At 34.3% G+C, this 21881-nt stretch overlaps 1 protein-coding gene and 1 non-coding gene across 2 annotated transcripts; one reads left to right on the top strand and one right to left on the bottom strand.

Moving 5' to 3' along the window:
• Nucleotides 1-5546: 5546 nt before the first annotated feature.
• Nucleotides 5547-5620, bottom strand: TRNAI-AAU (transfer RNA isoleucine (anticodon AAU)). The gene has a single exon. It is a non-coding gene; the product is annotated as a tRNA-Ile (tRNA).
• An 8470-nt stretch (nt 5621-14090) lies between these two features.
• Nucleotides 14091-21557, top strand: LOC107793725 (uncharacterized). The gene is made up of 14 exons (XM_016616137.2): nt 14091-14527; nt 16945-17035; nt 17131-17215; nt 17447-17516; nt 17711-17780; nt 18322-18391; nt 18531-18576; nt 18660-18909; nt 18989-19194; nt 19301-19375; nt 19956-20016; nt 20154-20234; nt 20754-20833; nt 21039-21557. Exons 1-14 carry the CDS (start codon nt 14409-14411, stop codon nt 21115-21117), a joined length of 1383 nt encoding a protein of 460 aa, XP_016471623.1. The 5' UTR covers nt 14091-14408; the 3' UTR covers nt 21118-21557.
• Nucleotides 21558-21881: the final 324 nt, after the last annotated feature.

Below are 21881 nucleotides of genomic sequence, written 5' to 3'. Positions count from 1 at the left end.
TTTCAGAGAGGGTCAGAAAATTTTCCACCAATAAAGAGTTCTTTACCAACTTCCCGGTGACACAAGGATGTGCCATTTAAAATCAGGGGACTATCTGTATGGCAAAATATGCTCATATTAAATGCTCCCATAATAAAGCGACACGTAGAGCCGAAGGCAAATGAAAAGCAAGGCAAATGGCAATCAGGTCCGAAGGCAACAATCTCGTTCGTTCCCAAAGGGAATGTTGTTCATAAAGACAAAATAAATGTCTTCCACTCAGTAGCATTTAATGGAGAATATTCTATAGCATAAATATGCAGTCTGTTACAGAGAATATGGCATTCATTGTCTACCGTTACACATTCTTCAATGGCCCCCATAATTGTCATTTAAGAGGGGCTTGATCCTAGGACCTTGTTCCTTAGGAACAACTATAAATAATGAGCTCAACAGCCATTGTAAGGGGGGATTTTCGAACAAGCTTATGTCATTTACTGTTCAATGCTCAATAATATCGTTACTACTGCCTCCGGAAGCTCTGCTCCCATAACCAACTCTAAATATTTCAACTCTAAATATTACATTCTTATTTAATTTATTTATTATTCTGGGATCAAATCGATTTACTTGTCTATAAACCACGTATAAATTCAACTGTACCGTTTTACGGCTAAACATACTAGTACTTGTAATGATTTCTCTCGTATGGGCAATTTAATTAAGTTCTCTCGGTATAGCACTTTTGTAATGACTTTTATTAAGTATCAAAATTATTCATGTTTTAACAACAAAAAGTAAATAAATAAATAAATTTTTTGCCTTACTTTTGCATGGAAAGTATCTCTTTGCATGTTAGCTTCCTACAGATGATGTGATGATTGCAAGAGGTTTGCAACTTTCATCGACATACCATCAAAGGTTACGATAGGATAAATAAATTCTTTCCGCTTTTTAATCAGAGGTTTTGGATTTTTTTTAATGACCTGCAATTTCGAATCAGTTAGATTCCAATACGGATGATAGACGTCAGACTTCTTATTTCAGACTTAATACTAAAAAACCTACTTTAAGCTTAAAATTAGCTAGCTACTTGCTCTACATCACTATTTCAGACTTCTTATTCACTTAAAATTAGCTGATATCATCATCGTCACATCTGATAAAAGAATAGGATTATAACAATGATTAAGACCACTGCATGATTAATAAATGTGGAACTAAGTAATCAGTTAGCTTTTTCAACATTCTTGTATCGTATAACACACTAAACTTTTTGCTTAGAGATAAAATCAGTCTGCGCCAATTTTGACTTTGAGCTATATATTTAGGATTTAGCACTAGCTAGGCCTGTCATAATCAATGGCTAAAATTCAAAACATGATTTCCAAGTCCTTGATCTTGATTTAATTTAAGTCAGAGCTTATTCAGCTTATCCTTATTTGAGTCAATTATAATGAAGCTACTAGTAGGGTTTTAATTTGTCAATGTGAAATAGAACCCAATATCCTCTTTTTCAGTCATTTTCAGAACATGCTTTCAAATTGTCCATTTCATATTGTTGCCGAAAGTGGAGTCTTGGTTAATCATATCTCAAACACCATGTGGAAAATTAAACAAGCACTTTTATTGTACATATTATAATAGAAAAAAAGTGGCTTTTTTACAGTAAATAAAACATATTAAAACATGGGGGATTGACATATTTTCATGTCTAAGCCATAGGGTTTGTTTACTATTCGGCCATGATTTTTTTTTTTTAAATCTTGTTTTTATTTCTATTTTTGGTTCATCATAAGGTTCCACCGGCAGTTATCATTATTATTTATCAAAGTGCTTGACCATTGAAGACTTGTTAAAATATATAGCAATTTTTGTTTTGCTTTTCTAGTCATCATTACCACTTGCTAAAATCTCTTGCGTATAGGGCAAGAATTCTTTTAATATATGCATGCGTTACATTTTCGTTTTCCATTTAATTTTAGGCAGGAAATGAGTAGAAATTTCGAAGTTGAATTCGACCTACAGAGAAAAAAGAGAAGCTTAAATTAAGACAAATTAGAACTTTGTAATAATAAAATTTGAAAGGTATTCATGTATAGAAAAATAGGTTTAGGCTTCGGAAAGCACAAAACATGATGATGCCTAGCCGCTCAAACGGTAGCGGTGTTCAATGAAAACCGATAAGCTCGAACCAATCCGACTTATGTTTTCCATTCAATGCTGAGTATCCATATATTGAAGCGCCGACTAGTATGAATTTACACTAAGTAAAGCCCATTAAAAGGGAAGCGCTTGCTATCAGTATTTTTTTCCATTTTCAAGGCTCAAAACTGAAATATCTAGTTAAGGATGAAGGGATCATAGCCGGTCAAACCTAGACTATAAGCGACAAACAGATAAATTCCAAGTCCAAAGAAGCAGATAAAATGAAAATTTCGACGATTTGATCATCACAGCTTTAACTGCAGAGGCGGATGCAAGGTATTCGTATCGGGTTCAGCTGAACCCAGTACTTTTGGCACGGAGCATAATTATTTAATGCTAAAAATTTTATAAATTGAACTCATAAAACTTAAATTCTAGACTCCCTCTGCATTTAAGAAAATAATTCTTTCAGACATACATTGAATAGCTACTTCTTGTCAGTGCATCACATATCAATTCGACCACATGTGAACTATCTCATGCTGAAATAAATCAAGCACCTCTTTCGTCAATCCTTTTTTTAAATCTTGGATCCCAAGTTGTCTTCGTAAAAAATATTATGAATATACTGGAATAAAGTGAAAAAAGAAATTAAATTTATCAAATCTAACACTTGACGTCAGTTTCTTCATTCTGGATTCTGAACCTTCACGTAAGATTTTTTTTTCTTTCTTTCTTTATAATTTTTTATTTTTGGGGGAAGAGAGGCTTAAGGTTTTACAGAGTTATTTTAGGTGACAAATTCTTTGGATTTCTTGGGGAGGGGTAATTAGCTCTCTTGGTATCTATTATTTTTGTTTACCAAAAAAAACTTATTATCTACCAAAATTACGGATGATGTGCTTTGACATACTTAAATCATCGTATGAGGAGTCTAATTACCTTTTGTTTAGCAATGTTTATGCTGATTACTAGTACAATTTTTTATGAATATTATGATTATAATTTTGGAAGAATTACAAGAAAATATACATAACTTCACACCATAACAAAAAATGGCACATGTTTTTAAGTTTTACCCTGTCTAGCCCGTAATGTACATATTTTGAAAGTATTAGTAAATTCGAAATATGTGTTCTTACAACCATGGCTTCTAAAAGGTATGGAGTTAAATCTCACAATCATTGCTTTCACACTCTCTTCTTCTTACATCTTCTACATATGCTTCAAGGGGCCGTATATTTTCTGTTTCTCCACTGTTTGCAATGTCAGAAAATTGAAGAGTAAAAGTCCATCATTGAAGGCCGTTCAAAGCTTTGGTTTCGAAAATAGGATTTTTTGAGTTTGTTAGTTGTTTGGATTGGATGTTGTTCCAATTGATTGAAAATATCAAAATGAGTTCAAAATTTAAATTTGAAGTGATTTGAGTTAAATTTTAGAAAAGACGCAAGGTAGAACACGAAGATAGTTTTTTTGTATAATAGTGTATATGAGTGTATAAACACATCTTATACACTATTATACACCTTTATACAAGCATCTGTAGACGAACTTCTTTCACGATTTTCAATTACAATTCTTATTCAAAACCAGTCCAAATCTCCATTAAATGACTTCAAATTTTATATACAACCTCCTTATACTATTTCTAACAAGTTTAAATAACACTCACTCTAAATTTCTCACAAAATCAAATTCAAAATTTAAACCCACATATTTAAGCTTGTTAAAAATCTAATTTTCACCACCCAAATGGATTTGGTTTGTTGAACTAATATTTGAGTTCCAGTTACTGATTCAAAAATTAACTTAAAAGCTTGAGCAATCTTTTTAAAAAATTAAATAGTAATTTCGAAAATCTATTGGAGTTGATGTTGAGTATATTAGCCTATTATTTTTGAGCTAGTTGGTTGTAAATTGAAATATGGGCTATAAAATTGAAAAGTAGGCAACCCAGTTATTCTTATGTGAAATTTTCCCTATAATTTTTATGTTTTAGTTAAACAAAGTAGAAAACTTAATTTAATATCCCCTAATAGATATTTAAAAATTGTTTTAATTAAATAGTATTATTTGTAAAGTAGATTTTTAAATGTCAAAGTGATTCTCAAATAATTAGGTTAAATACAAAACTTCATATATAGTTGTTCAACTTTACAAACAATCCACTCTATTTTTTTGTTTCCTTTTTCCTTTTTCTTGTCTTCACTATCAGGCCCATAGGCTTGAAAGACAAGACCATTTGTATGCTCTGTTACATTGGGCCGGAAATGTTACACAAATAGCCGGCTAGATTCAATACTTATTTTTCTAGCCAGTATACATATATTATACATTGATTATACATATATTATACATTTGCCGGTTATTTATAGTTTAAAAAATTAAATGGGCGGCTATATGGGTTAATTCTTCTTTTACAAATTTGTCTTGCCGACATGAGTTGGGCTTTACAAATTTTGAGGCGCCTTGTGAAAAAATCAAAAATAGCCATATTTACAACTGGTAATTGAAAAATAGCCACAGTTTCAAAAGTAATCAAAATTTAGTCACTTTTCATGTAAAAATAAAATCTGAACAAACTCTTAAAAATCCGAAAATATTCCATCATAATATGCTGGAGTTCAAATCTTTTACATATGAGCTTCCGCATAATATACTGGAATTTTATAATGTGTTGGAGTTTTATCATATCATGCTGGAAATTTATATGCATGAACTTCATAATCTCGCATATTATGCTGGAACTTCCATGTGCTGGAGTTCCAACATAATATATTGGAAGTTTATACGCATAATCTCCATAATCCAGCATATTATACTGGAACTTTCCGTGTTTCAACAAAACAGTAGTTATCTTTTAATGACTTTGCAAATGCTGGTTATCATTCAATTACCAATCCGAAAACTGGCTAGCCCGTACTATTTTATAGCAAAAATCTCTCTTCTTCTTCTTCACTTTACTTTTTTTTTTTTTTGTGTGTGTGTTGACGAGACTGCTGAAAGTTTATAATTTGAGCAATTGTAAACAGTTATATGAAATGGCATTCCAATTGATTCTCAATTTTTCATTCAAATATATTCCCAAAATTACTATTCAAAAACGTCGGTAAACTAATAAGCTAAATGAGCCCCCTTTTTTTTTGTCAATTCTTTTCCTATCAAATTTAATGAAAAACTGGTAAATCAAACATGTATACCGCGTTGTATAGGAATTTAATTTGGGAATATCTCCTATATATTAAAAAGCTACAGTAGAATACGTACAATATGGAAATAAAAATTACTCATAATATATGGAAGTTGATTTAAATCTGAGTTTCCTTCTGCATAAATTTGAAAGAAGACAGGAATTTTTTGGAAAAAAAAAAAAAGAGTTAGAAGGTGATCAACAAAGGGCAAAAAATGAACGCATTTTATGGCCCATGCAGGTCTCGAACCTGCGACCTTCGCGTTATTAGCACGACGCTCTAACCAACTGAGCTAATGGGCCTTTGTTCATAGTCAACCACGTTTTTATAATTAGCAATAATGGTATGATTCTTGGAAACATGGAGAATTAATGCTTTTCAATAGTACTTCATTATTCTTCTGTTATCATCCACCATATTAATTGTCATGTAGTTTTAATTTAAGATTATTGGAAGTTTGATTTGTACTTGGGATACTTTTCGGAAAGCTCTATTTTTTTAATTCACAATAAATACTTTTCCCGACTGACTATTCCAACATAACATATTCAAACAAATAATAAAAGAATAAAAACTATATAATGACATCTAAAATTAAAGTTAAGGGACATGAGAGTTTAAAGGTACACACCGACCCTTTGTGCTGAGATTTTGGACTAAATTTAGCGTTGTACTTTACCTGCAGTGGCGCTGGCAAAAATTTAGTCAAAGAAATTTAAAAAATTAAAGACGTATTGGAGTCTAGAGAATTCAACATTTAATATGTGTATATAATTTTTTACCTTATATATAGCATGTAAATTTTTGGTGAGAGGGTTCGGATAAATTCATTCCGCCTCCTAGCTCCGCACATGCGCATATACAGTGTATGTGCGTATAAACTGTAAAAATTGACAATCTTTTTGGTGTTAAACCTTACCAAAATCTGTTTTCATAAATTTTACTTTCTTGAAAAACAAATATGTTGTGGTTAAATAACAAGTTAAATGTCGTTTTTGAACTTTATTCTCGTCTTATCAATTAAGGGTCCTAATCAAACCATTAATATTAATTGTTCTATATTCTCCTAAGCACGTTAACTATTTTTAAATAATTTCCTTTTCCTAACATCAAGAGACGTAGAGAGGAGGGAAATCCATATCTTTATCTTCACATTTGATCGTGCAAGTGATCCACTATATGTTTTCATTTTCTCTCTCTCTCTATTATGGTTTTATCCTCTCCTTTCATTATTTTTCATTAAAACAAAAGAAACCAAAAAGAAGAAAAAAATATGAGAATGGATCTTTGCTTTTTTGTCAACTGTTTCTATTTATATAAAAAAAACACATTTATTATGAAATATTTGAAACAAAAAGGAAGGTAAAGTTTAAATTTTCTTTTTGCTGTAAAAAAAAAAGAAATAATCATTACTTTCTCTATTATTTTTATTAAAATTGTTTGAAATTTGACCATTTCTTTCAAAAGTTTCATTCACTTCACTTGGATATAAGTTTTTTTCAAGTGTCACGCACGCACATGATAATTCTTTCTAATAATTGGTGAGAGTGAGGCTCGATCGATTTTAAAACTTTTGTTCTCTCTGAAAACATATTAAAGTTGTCTGACTATTTCATCTTAAAATTTAAATTGTTAGAGAATTCAAATTTTTATTTACTTAATTATTTTATCGACAAAGAGCAACCAACATAAAGAAAAAAATTATTTTCCTTACCTTCTCCTAGGATGTGATAATCATTAAACTATATTAAAAAAAGACTTAATTATCTAACAAGGAAAAGTCAAATGCTTTAATTTTTTAAATACTCGATAAAACTGTTACGGGTCAAATAATAGAAGAGTTATAGCGCACTCAATTCTAACAAGTTGGCCAGGATTAGATAAGAATAACCACAAGCATGGACTTGGGAGAAATAACTACTATGCTAATTATTTTTGTAACATAAGATTCTTTAAAAATATTTATGCCAAATGCTAATTGGGTCAATAATTTTTATCAAAAATTATTATTCCATAAAATGATTTAACAAAGAGGAAGATATTCGAAAAAAGATACCCGTTTTAAAGTTGTGGGGGTCATTACGTACGTAACAATTGCTTTGAACTTTATAGTATTAAACTAAAAATAGTGCGTGGGACCCGCCAAAAATAAAAGGAAATATCTATATCTAACTTTAAAAAGGGACCAAAATTAACCCCATAAATTTTCCTATGTATCCCACCTTAATTCCTCAACTACGTACGCACATCATTATCGTAAAAAAGTCAATTGCAGTTTTGTGAGGACATGCGGTAAATTAACCAAACAAATTTGCGCCCACGGAAAGGAGTTTCTAGAATAGATTAAAAATAAATTGTGATACTGGATTGTAATTTTTCGAAAGTAATGATTTTCAATGGTAGTGATCAGTGATGAATGGGATGAATCTCACATCGGACCGTGATGAGATCCCTGGTCTCTTATAAAGTTTGGGCAATTCTCTTCCATTCGATCCCGCTATGGGATGTGAATTAGGTAGGGTTGTACATCGGTCGGATCGGGTCGAATTTAGCACATTTCGGATTTCGGATTTTACAAAATGCAATCTGAATCCAATTCGAATTAAATTGGATCATATCGGATTTTAAAATTTGGATCGGGTAAATATTTCGAATTTTTGGATCGGACTGTACACCTTAAGGCTACTAACAATCTAATTGGCTTCTATACTTTTAAGTCTACTGCTATTCACCATTCTATTAAATTGAAAGGCAACAAATATCTTTCATAGCAATAAACAAAACAAAAGTTTCATAGCAAATTAAATAAAGTAAACTGAAATTTCAAATAAATGTCTAACAACGGAGAGGTGTAGTTGTCCGTCGATAGGAAGGAGAGAATGAGTATGAGAGTCACAGAGGTAAGACTTAAGAGAAGCAGAGCAATATGAAGAGATGTTAGAGAGAGAGACTTCGATCTGAACTAAGAAAAGAAGAGTTTGAAGAGAGGCGGATGAAATGAGAAGACTTAACCCTAAAATGTAAGTCTAATATTTATACATGTCCATATAATTTGGATTTCGGGTCGGATTAGACTAAAATTATACCAATCTGAATCCGACCCTAACCATATCCAGTCCGAATATCCGAAATCCGAAAATTCGAATAAAGTGGGTTGGTTCAGATTTTTGGATATCCGATCCAATTGCACAGCCCTGGAATTAGGCCTTGACTTCTTTAACAACAACAACAATCCAGCAAATCCCACTAGTGGGGTCTGGGGAGGGTAGTGTGTACGCAGACCTTACCCCTGTGAGCACGTGATTTTTGCTTCACGGAAAACTACTCCAAAAGAAATCGAAAAATATATAAAAAATAATAATAAAACAAGTTACCTTCGGGTACAATTTTTTGAGAATATGCGTGACATTTTGATAATTGTTCTGTCCGTGAACGCTCACCTTGCAATAGTTGAAAATACAAAAATACATGTTGCATACATTTAGGAATTAATGGTACATTTAGAAATTAATTAACCGTAATTTGGTTAAAAGAAAATAAAAAATACATGCATGTGTGTTTCTTGTCATTGAGTGATTTTATTTAATGTTAATTTGTGTGTTAATTATTATAGGTGTTAAATAATATGTGTGTAATTTTATTGTTGATTCTACAATTTTTCTAAGATTTTTGTTTAATTTTGGTAATCCTAAATGGGTAAAATATCAAGGGAAACCTGGTTTGGGCCAGGTAGAACCAAACTTTCAGGCCCAAACCAACCACATGGATCCAGTCCAAACACAGGCTGCCCAGGCACGGCCCCAAACGACGCCGTATCAGCGTCCCCGTCTTGAGCCGTTGATTTGATTCAAATGAACGGTCCCGATTAGGCCACTCATTTAACCTCAACGACGCCGTTTCAGGCAAGTTGATCTGAGCCGTCCAACCCCATTGATCCAACGGATCCAGGCCCTTCCTAGACCCGTTAACCTGACCCTATCCATTCCCACACCCGGTCTCACCCACCACTACGCCCAAACGACGTCGTCCCCCTCCTGTGAATAGATCCTGGCCATCGATCTCACCGGTGGGGCTGGTCAGGTTTTGGTTTGGATATGGTTGGTTTGTTCAAGTTGTTTTGCTAAGTCCGATTGTTTGATTGTCAAGCTATTTCCTGTCAAGTTTTTTATCTAGTTGGGCTGTTACTACTTCATTGGAGTATTCTGATTTCTCTGCGGGATTACTACTGTATTCTGGGCTTCTGTATGCTGTTGGACTGCTTCTGGTCTTATTGCTATTGAAGCTGTTGTTGGTTATTCGTCGAGTTGTTGTGATTATTGAGCTGCTGTTACTATTGCATTGAATATTCTGTTTCTGCTTGTTTACTACTCTGTTCTGGGATTGTTGGTTGGTGCTCGACCACCTGTTGGGTTTATCGTTGTTGAAACTGTTGTTGGTTGTTCGTGAACTAGTGGTTATACTGTTGTTGTTTGTTACTGCTGTATTACTGCTGCCTGGCTGCTTGCTGCTGATATTCTTCTTCTTCTTCTTGTTCTCGTTGTCTAAATCCAGGTACACATACTAAGCTGATGTAATTCCATGTTAAAGTTGACATTTGAAGCATGAATATACACATGAAGAAGTTGAAGTTATAAACTGAATTTAGTTTTCTTTACTGATTGTACTTAAGCAATTTTATGTATCGCTAATATGTAGACTCATGCCAAGGAGCTGTATAACTGGACCGTTTTCATATATGCAGTCATTTAGTTTATGAACTCCCTATGTAGGCCCTTAGTTAAAAGAAGGATATGATGCTAAAAGCACCCTGTTTATTTCAGTTTGTTTGTAAAGATGCATGTCAAACTAGAATTAGGCCAAAAGACTTCTAATTGTCCTGACAGTCTAATTTCAGTACGCAAATGGTTTGAATTAGGATTAAAACTAGATCTTTAAGTTCTTTCATGCCAACAGATTGCTTACTTTAAAACTTACAACAAACTGTTAAATGAAATAGTATCAGTTTATCTTTCAGCTTTGCAAACTCACGAATAGGTGTAGAAACAATTAATTAGGCCCATATCGGAATGAAGATGGACCAGGTCCAGTGTAATACCATATGCATTGGACCCAGGCCCATGATTTGGCAAACAGATGACCCATACGCGTCCTCGCATTCGGAGTTTATAAATTTTGTTCGGAGATCGACTATAACAATTTCAAGTATGTAATGGGATTAGGATCTCTTTTCCTCTTTCATTTTAGAGACGGACAAAAAAAATAGAAGAATGTAGTCGCTTTAGGATATTCTTTTTTAAAATAAAAATGAGACGAGCCTCGCCAAACAAAAGGCACAAGCTGCGGGGCCCTCGTTAAGTGTATATATTAAAATACTTAGTTTTCGGGACGGGTCGCTTAGCAAATTTCACGGTCTTCCCAATAACGTGATAGTCTCTTCAAGCGCGTGTTTAATAATTTACTTTCTTAAATTGGGGTGTGCATTTCATGCGATCCAAATCCAAATCCCAAAACATTGAATAAAATATGTTCCGGATTGCGGGTGCATTTCATGTGACGTCATCCAAAGACATGTTTTAAACGACGTTTAATTTTCTTTAATAATTTGAATAAAAGTGGTAAAAAGCTAAAATTGGCACATAGGTTCATAATTGTATAAAAATCAGATAATTAAGCCGAATATAACAGTTGAGCGACCGTGCTAGAACCACGGAACTCGGGAATGCCTAACACCTTCTCCCGGGTTAACAGAATTCCTTATCCGGATTTCTGGTTTGCGGACTGTAATATGGAGTCATTCTTTTCCTCGATTCAGGATTAAATTGGTGACTTGGGACACCCTAAATCTCCCAAGTGGTGACTCTGAAATAAATAAACAAATCCCGTTTCGATTGTCCTTTAATTGGAAAAAACTCCTTCACCCTTCGCGGGGGCGGAAAAAGGAGGTGTGACAACCCCTACCTCAAAGGAGTAGAGAGACTATTTCTGAAAGACCTTCGGCTCAAGAAAACAAAAAGACAAAAGGAGACAATATTAGTATCACCACAGAAATCATAGGAAAAATAGGAACATGAAATCCAGAAGAAAGATGCAAAGCAAAAGCGATAGCTAGTAAAATAGGTTCTGCACGGAAAACCGAAATAGTAAGACATAACATTGTCACTAGCTATCTTAGATAAAAACCCTACCAGACTAGGCTCACAATGGTACGAAGTAAGGCAAGACTCAACTACCTCCTAACCTACAACCCTAATACTCGATCTCCACATCTTCCTATCAAGTGTCATGTCCTCGGAAATCTGAAGTCTCGTTATAACGTGTCTGATCACCTCTTCCCAATACTTCCTAGGCCACCCTCTACCTCTTCTCGTGCCCTCCACAACCAGCAGCTCACACTTCCTTACCTGAGCATCTGAGTTTCTCCTCTAAACATGCCAGAACCATCTGAGCCTCACTTCCCGCATTTTGTCATCAATGGGAGCCATGTGCACCTTCTCCCAAATATCATCGTTCCTAATCTTATCCATCATAGCCCGCACATCTACCTCAACATCCTCATTTTTGTTACTTTTATCTTCTAGATATGTGAGTTCTTAACAGGTCAACACTCAGTCTCATACATCATTGTCAATCTAACCACCGCTTTGTAGAACTTACCATTTGAGTATCGGTGACACTCTCTTGTCACACAGGACTCCAGATGCTAACCTCCACTTATTTAACATGATATCAAAATCAAACTCGTGATCGATGTGGGTCCCCAAAAGAGGGGGAGCGGAATGCATCCGGACCAGTTGGAGGGGGTAGGTGAAAATACCCACGGTCCATGATTATGCACACTTCAGACCATACAGTGGAACCCGGATAAAGAATGTTTAGATTTGGGCGTGAGAGGGAGTGATGAATGGAATGAATCCCACATCGAACTGGGATGATATCCCTGGTCCCCTTATACAGTGTGGGCAATCCTACTCCTTTCAAGCTAGCTTTTAGAGTGTTAGTTAGGCCCAGATTTATCTAACAGATAGCTTATTTACTGACATTATATTTTACCGATCTCTTATTGAAAAGGTCATAGGAGTAAAAGAACATGTGTAAATTTCATAAAATTAATTTATATTTTTCTTATTTTTTTTCTTTTTAAGAGTGAGCAACATAAAAATGTCTTTAGACTAATTCATCAAATTGCTACTACTTTCAAGCAGAGTTGTCAATATGGGTCGGGTCGGGCTAGCCCAGTCCGGCTCACGTGAGCTTTAGTAATTGACGGGCTGGGCTAGGCTAGCCCACCATTTTGATGGGCCTTATAATGGTCAACCCACCCTAGCCCTATGTGGGCCACGGGCCCCCACGATTGGCCCACCATTTTTAAAAATATAATTTTATATTTTTTCTTTAAGTTCTGACCTAAAAAAGATAATTATTTAAAAGTTAAAAAATATCTTATTGGAAAATATTCGCAAAACTTAATAACTTTTTATATTGTTCCAATATATCACAATAAATACCAATAAAAGTAAAAGACATGACTATATTTCATTCACTAAAAGTCAAAACTTAAAACAAACTATTCAAGAGAACGTTCATGATGCTTATGAGATATTCAACACATCATCTTCATCAAACACATTTGAATCTGCTTGTGACAAGGTTGTCTTAACATCCTCACTTTCATCTACAATTCATATGCAATATTAATTAGTTAAATATTAAAAATAATTAAATTTTAAAAATTAATAATATTTAAATTCACATAAAAAAATATTACCAGTTTGAGTTTGGAAAAACCTGTGCAGCCAATTTCGAGTAGTAACAAGTGTTTGGACATTTTCATAATAAATGCAACTTCTGTACTTTGTAAGAACACGCCACCAATGCTAAATGTTGATTCTGATGGTACAATGGTAATAATAATGCTAAGTACATCACACATCATCATTGAAAGATCGGGATATTTTCTAGAATGATCATTCCAATACATGACAACATCATCTCTTGAAACTTATCAAGATCAAGTTTTGGTTCCTCTTAATAAAAATCCAATTTTGACTTTCCATCTCTAAAGGCAGTATACTTTTTATTTTTATATATTTTAAATAAATATTTTATTAGGCCCACGGGCCGGGCTGACCCAGCCTCAATCAAGCCTCACGGGCCACGGGCTTACTCAGGCCGGGCTTAAAAGCCTTGTTTTTAAACGGGCTTCAAAAATTCTAGCCCAGTCCTGCTAAATCACGGGTTGGACTGGGCTGGCCCAACGGGCCAAGCCCATATTGACGGCTCTACTTTCAAGCAACAATGGCTCGAATGACTATATCCCCGCGTTAAAGTAAAGGAAAATAATTTACGGACATATATAATATGACGGATGTTATTTTTCAAAAAAGAAAATCTCATAATAGAGTAATTTTTGTGTTTAGTTATCAAAAGGGTAAAACGTTTTCTATTAAAATAGGTGAAATAACTTCCTTACTTATAATAGAAAGTCATTTCTTATAACTCTCTTAACTTATTTCATTTTACTAGTTCCAATTATAAGTTAGACATTACAACTTTAGATTTCAATATTATTCATAAGATACGTTTTAATTTGCAAATAATATTATCAACTTTAATATACTTTTTTCGTAAAAAATAACTCTTCCACTATTAGTCTACTAGACCATCCTCGAGACATCTAATACATGTGGGATCTTTACATAAATAACCGATTAAATTTTATTATTTATTTTTTAGCCAGTATTTTAAATTATACACTAATTATTTTGAATTCTCGGAATATGTTACCACGTCGGCTGTGGGGGCAATAAGACAACAAAGAACGGCGTTTTGGCGTGAAAGCCAAGTCTGTGTAATAAAGTTTCTCTCGCAATTAACGTTGCTCTGTCCTGTCTTGTTCCTGTTCTATTCTTTTCTTATATTCAAACTCCAAAAAGGAGTGAAATCTGTTTTTTTTCGCATGTCTTTTCTTGAAATTCTGTTTTCTTTCCCTTTATTTACTGTTATTACTCTTTGACATCTAGAACGTGGGGGGTTCTTTTTATTTGTGAAAAAAAGAGTGAAATTGGGTTTTCTTTATTTTTTGGGGAAGTGATGAGTGGAACTAGGAGAGTATTAAAATCTATTCAATCAGTAGCAGCTCATGGATTGCTGTTTTGTTTCACTTTGCTTCTTGTTCTCAAGCTTGATCAAGCCCTTCATTATCCTTGGTGGTATGTCTTTACTTTTGCTAGTATTTATTTTCTGTATTATTCATCTTTTTGGGAATTTTCTAAGTTATTGAAATTGTTGAAATTCAGGGAATTTGGTAGCTTTTTGGTTAATGATTTTGGTAATTTCATATTTCGTGACCAATTTATAGAAAATATTTTATCTTGAGGGAATGGAAAAAGGTTTTGCTGATAATAAGGATTTTTGTGGATAAAGTGAAGGTCTTTTATCTGAATTTTATCCAAATGACATATTTGCTAAGAGTAGCATTCTTGTTGAGTACTTTGAATCTATGTTGTGCTAGTTTTTAATAAGTGTTTATTAACATAAAAGCATGATTTTCCATTGTTGGAATTTAAAATGGGAATGCATTTTGGATCATTGTCTATCGGAAACAGCCTCTCTACCCTCAAGGTAGGGGTAAGTATGTGTACACACTACCCTCCCCAGACCCCACTCGTGGGATTATACTAGACCCCACTCGTGGGATTATACTGGTTTGTTGTTGTTGTATTTTGGATCATTGTTGAGCTTGAAGAAAGGTAGAAACTTTAAGATTTTGGATGATGTGCTTACTGTTATATTGTTAATTATGCGTATAGAAAGAGGAGTGTATTTACAATTAGATATTTCTTATAAAATTGATTCAGGATTTTGGGCACTTCTGAGTAACCTGGTTTGTTAGACGATGTGATAGCAGCATGAGTGAATTTGTAGTTGCTTAGTCTAGTTGTAAATGAGTTAACCAATAGTATATAGGTAAAGGTTCTACAGTTTATGCTATTTAGAGATGATATTGTGTTTATTAACCGAAAAAGTCAACCAAAATTTGAAATTGTGAAGTAAGTTTTCAAATAAGTACAAACGAGGTAGAATATATGCATCGCATGTTTAACCTTTAGGAAAAGAATAAAGGTAAGGGAGATTAGATAGGATTGTAGTGGGTACATGCAAACAATTCAGATATTTAGCTCAATCTTCCAGGAAAATGGCATGATAAATGAAAGTGTTAGACACAAAATTACAATTGGATAGTTGAAATGTAGGATATTACCCTATAGGAAAATACCTAACAAACTTAAGGCTACGCGGATTTGCCAAGGTCTTCGTTGGAACTGAGACCTGATCTTGAAGCATTCAAAGTATCTTTTCCGATAGGTGCCTCTAGAGATTAGTTTCAGTTCGCTATTGCGAGATTTGCAATGTTATATAGAACTGCAGGTTGGGCCTCTAAGTTCAACATATCCTCAAGGTAAAGGTAATAGAAATACGGATGTTAATATCAACGTACAATCAAATTAAAAGAGTAATCACATCCAGTAAAAAGTACGAGTAGTACACACACAGAGGATAAATGAGAAAAAATCGACTAAGATGATTTTGATCATGGCTTGCATTAGACATGTGATAATTATAAGGATTAAAGATGATAAGAAAACGAAGTAGATCTAGAATTTTATGGAGGGAAAGCTTTTCAGAAGACTTAAAATCTCTCAAAATTAATGTTAGTTTTGCAAGAATAGAAAACAATGAGATCAAAAGATTCATAGAGGTGATGGCAGCCTGTTGGGATTACGGCTTAATGGCTTAGTTGTTGTTGTCACACTTACATTGGGCTCGGTATTTGTTCAGAATTTTTTTGGCTCATTAGAGACTTGTATGCTTTTTATGAGAAGTCAGTTTTAGGAAACCTCTAAACTTTAATTCTCCTAAAGGACAAATCATTCAGATAAATTGGACCTGAGTAGAGCTAAATATAGATTCATAGGATTCATCTAGCTAAACCTAGATAATCTGGAATTGAGGCATAGTTTATCAGTTGAATGATAGGGTGTATCAATCTTCCAATTTTTACTCTTTTATGCCCGTTTTTGATGTCTAGTGAATAAGAAGCAATGCAAATGCGCCCACAACCTATGGCTATATGGTTAATCATTCAAAAGCATCTTGAACCCAAAAAAGGTGAAATTCAACCTCAAAATTCCCATAACTGTTAGAGTTTCTGTTTTCTTTGATTGAAGATACCGAAAAATTCATGCAAAGTTGGGTATCTCAATTTGTTGAATTCAGTGATAGTAGGTTGTCTTTCTTTCATTTCTGTATTTTTCTTGCTTCTGAATTTTGATTGTGCTCGCCCGCACAGACATGCGCAATTTGGCACGTGTGTGAGTGTGCACATGTGTGTGTATTGACAGAAAGAGAGAGGTTTCTAAGAGTTACTAAAGAATTTGCTACATTAATCTTAGCTCTCTTTTTTTTTATAATTGTACCGTTTGCAGTATACAGCGAAATGAGTTTCTAAGTATTGCCTTGTATTCCTTTTCTTCTTTTGTTTTACAAGATAATCGAGAACTTTGAAACCCTTGCTCCCTTAAACAATATAATTTACAGTTGGTCTCACATCTGGTTCCTTTTTCAGGGTCATTTTTGTTCCACTTTGGTTGTTTCATGTGGTTGTAGCAAGGGTTAGATTCTCATTACCTGCTCCATCAATGCCTCATGATCGACATGTATGGCACGTTAACTTTTCTGATTTTAGATTCAATATAATGTATATTTTCAAAAAGCTATATAGTGACAGAAGCACACATTCCTTCATAAACAGTGGGCACCATTTCATGCTGTCATGGCGACACCGCTGCTTGTTGCTTTTGAACTCCTCCTTTCTATTCATCTCGACAGCACCTACGGTAAACAAGAAAATTTCCTTAGAACATCATTACCTGATGCATTTACAGCTAACCATTTATTGCCTTCTTGTTGATTCATAATGGTGTTTGATATGCAATGCTAGTTCTCTAATCAACAAGAAGGCAATAAACAACTACTGCTTAACTTTCTCTCTTTAAATTTGATATGCAATGCTAGTTCATATACACAGCGGCCAGTGCCACTTATTTGTGAACTGTGGTCAATTGCAGCTGTAAGTTTGAAGATTGTGTTCTTTCCCCTGCTAGCACTTGAAATTGCTATCTTGGTTGATAATGTTAGGTAAGATACTTATTCTGCCAAAAAATGCTGACCTTTAAACCATCTGGTGGCAGTTTTGAGTTATTTTTGGAATAAAGAGATATGAGATAAGATTTCCAAAAATATGCTTTTTTCCGCATACTTTTAGAGCAGGAAAAATTGGTCTTGGTTTTGGACGTGTATCTAATTTCTTTTGCACTTCTTCTCATGTTCAGAATGTGCAGGGCTCTGATGCCCGGAGATGAAGAAAGCATGAGTGATGAGGCTATATGGGAGACCCTTCCCGTAAGTATAGAGCTCGTATTCTTTTTTATAAAAAAACCGACAGTTAGCAGTCATGTCGTTCTTGTAGCTTATCTACTAGGAGAAATCTGATATTAATAGCCACTGATACCTTTTAGATTGACTAGCTGAGAAAGCTTATTTGTTCACTTGCATAAATGTGTAAACAAAAGAGCGTAAAGGAATATTTTTAGCTTAAAAGGATGTGAACTCTTAAGTTCTTGATCTTTTGTTACCATAATATTCAAGAGGTTGATTGCTATCTCCTCACTGGTGAAAGTAGGATTGAAAAATAGTTTTTGTTGAGGAGTTATGCGTATCAGGAATAATCATACTTCATCATATCTTTTAACCGCACGTTTTATAAATACGTTTTGCAGCTATACGCAGTCTGGTGTTATGTGCCTTTTATTGATATATGTTGTGTTTCATCCTTTTAATGTGAAAGTTGTTTGAAAATGTGATTGGTTGGTGTAACATGCAGTTTGAGCTAATATCTGTGGATTGGTAGTTTCTGAAAGTCATCTTGTTATCTATGTCTCAGCACTTTTGGGTTGCAATATCTATGGTCTTCTTCATAGCGGCAACAACATTTACTCTTCTGAAGATATGTGGTAAGTATTTGACTCTCATTGAATTTGTGTGGCCAAAATTGCACTATTTGCTGCTTCTCATTTTATTTATATATCTGTAGCAATATTCTTATCAGTTTGTCTATGCTGCAACATCAAGTTTGTTTGCTGTGAATTGCAGGAGATGTTGCTGCTCTTGGGTGGTGGGATTTATTCATTAACTACGGGTACAAAAAAACTCCCACTTATTCTGCGTGATAGGTACTTGCGCCTAATTGCTTGCTAAACATGTACCGTTCTTGCCGTTCAGTGTCGCGGAATGCTTTGCCTTTATTATCTGCACAAAATGGTACAACCCTGCAATCCACAGAAACTCAAGTCTACGTACACCCAGCTCTTCTACATCAAGCATGCGATATCTTAACTGGAATAGTGGATTTCTGGGATCTTTGGATGACGATGATCAACAGAATGGAATATGCAATTTACAGGACATTGGCGGTCATGTGATGAAAATTCCTATTGTTAGTTTCCAGATATTGCTTTTTATGCGCTTAGCGGTACGAACGCTCTAAGAAGTTTTGCTTTCAATTTTACAATTAGTTAATCACATTTGCAACTAACACATTTTGGTTACAGGGGACCCCACCAAGTGCTAGATTTATCCCAATTCCCGTACTGTTTATCCCTCTTTTCCTACTGCAAGGAGCTGGTGTATTGTTCTCTGTCTATAGACTTGTGGAGAAAATTATTCTTTTGGTAGATGGTGAAGCTGGTGTCAGAAGCTATTTTAGGATATCTTCGTTCATTCGTGATACTTTCGGTTTCATGCATCACGGGTCAAGGTAATGATAGCAAGGTCAAACTGTGCAACTTCTGATCCTTTCGAGCATTGTATAGGTCCACTCATTTCCGCATGCTTGTCTCTTTGTGTTGATCTTATTGGTACAGGTTTTTAGGTTGGTGGTCAATAGATGAAGGAAGTCGAGAGGAACAAGCTCGTTTATATTATGCTGGGACATCTGGGTTAGTGTTCCGCTGCTGTTAATACTTGCAACTTTTGCAGTTCTGAACAGCACATTGATGAATGTTTATCCTGTGAGATGATAGTCGCATACCAAACAAGAACTTGATGAGGGAAAATTATTGATGGAAAAAGAACCTTAAGATTACAAAAGCAATAGGATATTTATCTTGAAAATGGATTAAAATGCACGGGTAAGTATAAATACTGTAAGAGAAGGACTATTAGTGTAAAAAGATTCTAAAATGACTTATTGCTTATAAATTTTTTGCCGAATTTTCTTATTGAGGACCATGGTAATCTTGTAAGTGCCGCCGGAGATCTTCTAAATAATATATGACAGTTATTATTTACTTGGTCCGCTCTAATATGCCTTGAGGTTATTGCCAGCACCATTATCCTATTTTATAACCTCGGTGGTTTATCGTGATTCCAGATCAAGTTCCCTTAATTGATGTTGACAAATTTATCTTCGCTATCCTACACTTGTAGCTCTTGCTTGAAGTTGTACATGCAGTGCTTCATTAACCAATAATACTTCCACTGATTTATCATCTCTGCATTTTCTGATTGTTATTTCAGGTATGATACTTTCTCACCTGACACTGTAAAGCAAATGCCTAAAGCGAAGCTTGCTGAAGAGGTTGCTTCCTTTTTCTTGTTACCTCTTTTTTGGTTTCTTTATTGCTCATTGAGATGGTTAGCTTTTTCTTCCAACTGTTTCATCCTTCCTCTGCTGCCAGTGTACCCTAATCCATTATTGACTATTGTTATCTGCAGATCTGGAGACTACAAGCAGCACTTTGTGAGCAATCAGAGATTACAAAGTTAAAACAGGATGAGTTCGAAAGGCTTCAAAATGTAAGATTATGTCAATGTATTGCTAATACCGTCAAGCCTCTCTATAACTGCAGCGTTTGTCCGATATTTTAGGCTGCTAAAGTGAACGCTGTTATAGAGAACATATTTATAACATAACATGAAATATTGGTTCTAAAGAAAACTTGACCATTGTAGTGAAATGTTATTATAGAGAAGTTTGACTGTATAGAACATTATATTCTCTTGACAAATTCAGCAGCAAGAGGAAGAAAACTGTCCACTTTATATTTCTTTTATTATATCATGGGATGCTTTAGAAGAAATCTAGCCTTTTTTAACAAATATTTGGTGTTTGAAAAGGAGAAATTAGCTTGCATTACCTTAATTATTGTATGTAAATGTTGTTTCTCGTCCTTAATAATTCATCATGTTTCTGGAATTTAGTGTGGGAATTTACACTTTCTGAAGAATCCTGCACAAAACCAAAACTATTTAATGCTTGTTCTTCTATCAGTACTGTCATCTGCTGAGCCATTTACGGGTGGATCCTTTTGTCAGGAAAAAATCTTATGCAGAATTTGCTTCGAGGAACAGATAAATATTCTTCTCCTTCCTTGTCGGCATCACATCCTCTGCAGGTATTACCTAAACCTCATGCCACTCCTTTTCTGCAGTAGTCCGATTTACATTCTTTCTGTGATTTACGATATTTGATATAATACTGTTTAGAGCAGATACCATATTGAAGGAAAATTAATAGTATCTCATTTCTTTCTCATGCATATAACGCTTTCTGCTAAAAGAAATTCTAATCTGATTGTTATAACTGATCATTCTTTTCAGCACCTGTTGTGACAAGTGCAAGAGGTGCCCCATTTGCCGTGTATTTATAGAAGAGCGTTTGCCTGTAAATGATGTATAGTTACTTCTATCAGCAAGAAGCTTAGTTTCCCCGAGCTTGTCCTTCGATCAGACAAACAAATTTAGATGGTGAATGCAGTTTTATTGAGTCATATCACCACAACTACATATTGTTTCATCCAATTTTGTATATTTAAAATCGTTTGAACCAGGTTTGTCTGATCTTGTGAACTGTGTATATCATCCACAAGATTACTGTATTCTGGTAATAGATTATGTAACATAATAGCTATACCAACATTGTGCATATCTCTCTGCTCTATCAAATGTATTATGGCGTTCGACATCTTTGCTTATTGTACCGGGAAATGACCTTCACAAGTTAGGGGTAAGGTCTGCGTACGCATTACCCTCCCCAGACCCCATTTATGGGATTATACTGGATTTGTTGTTGTTGTTGTTGTTACTGTGAAATGAAACTGTGATTTTTTGAAGATGAAACTGAAAATTATTGTCCATATATACTTCGGGTGACATTGAAAGGAAAAGGACAAACATATAGACTTTTCATACTATTTTCTTTGCTACGCTTGTTTAGATTGGACTCCTTTCTATTTCAACTCCTTAGCCTCGTTCTTTTAGGTGAAATTACATGTCTATCCTTATAGAATTCAGTTTAGTGCTTACTTGGTCAGGAAGAAAAATGGGGGTAGGTGCACAAACAACCATTCTTAGGGATGTTATTTGGATATTAGCCGGTACTTATTTTGTTTTGAAATTTTAAACTAAAAATTCTAATTTCAGGGCAATTTAGGATATTTTTTT

Source organism: Nicotiana tabacum, chromosome 20, assembly GCF_000715075.1.
Source record: "Nicotiana tabacum cultivar K326 chromosome 20, ASM71507v2, whole genome shotgun sequence".
Classification (NCBI taxonomy): domain Eukaryota; kingdom Viridiplantae; phylum Streptophyta; class Magnoliopsida; order Solanales; family Solanaceae; genus Nicotiana; species Nicotiana tabacum.
Note: the sequence above shows the minus strand (reverse complement) of the source record. Positions and strands in the feature narration are given on the sequence as shown.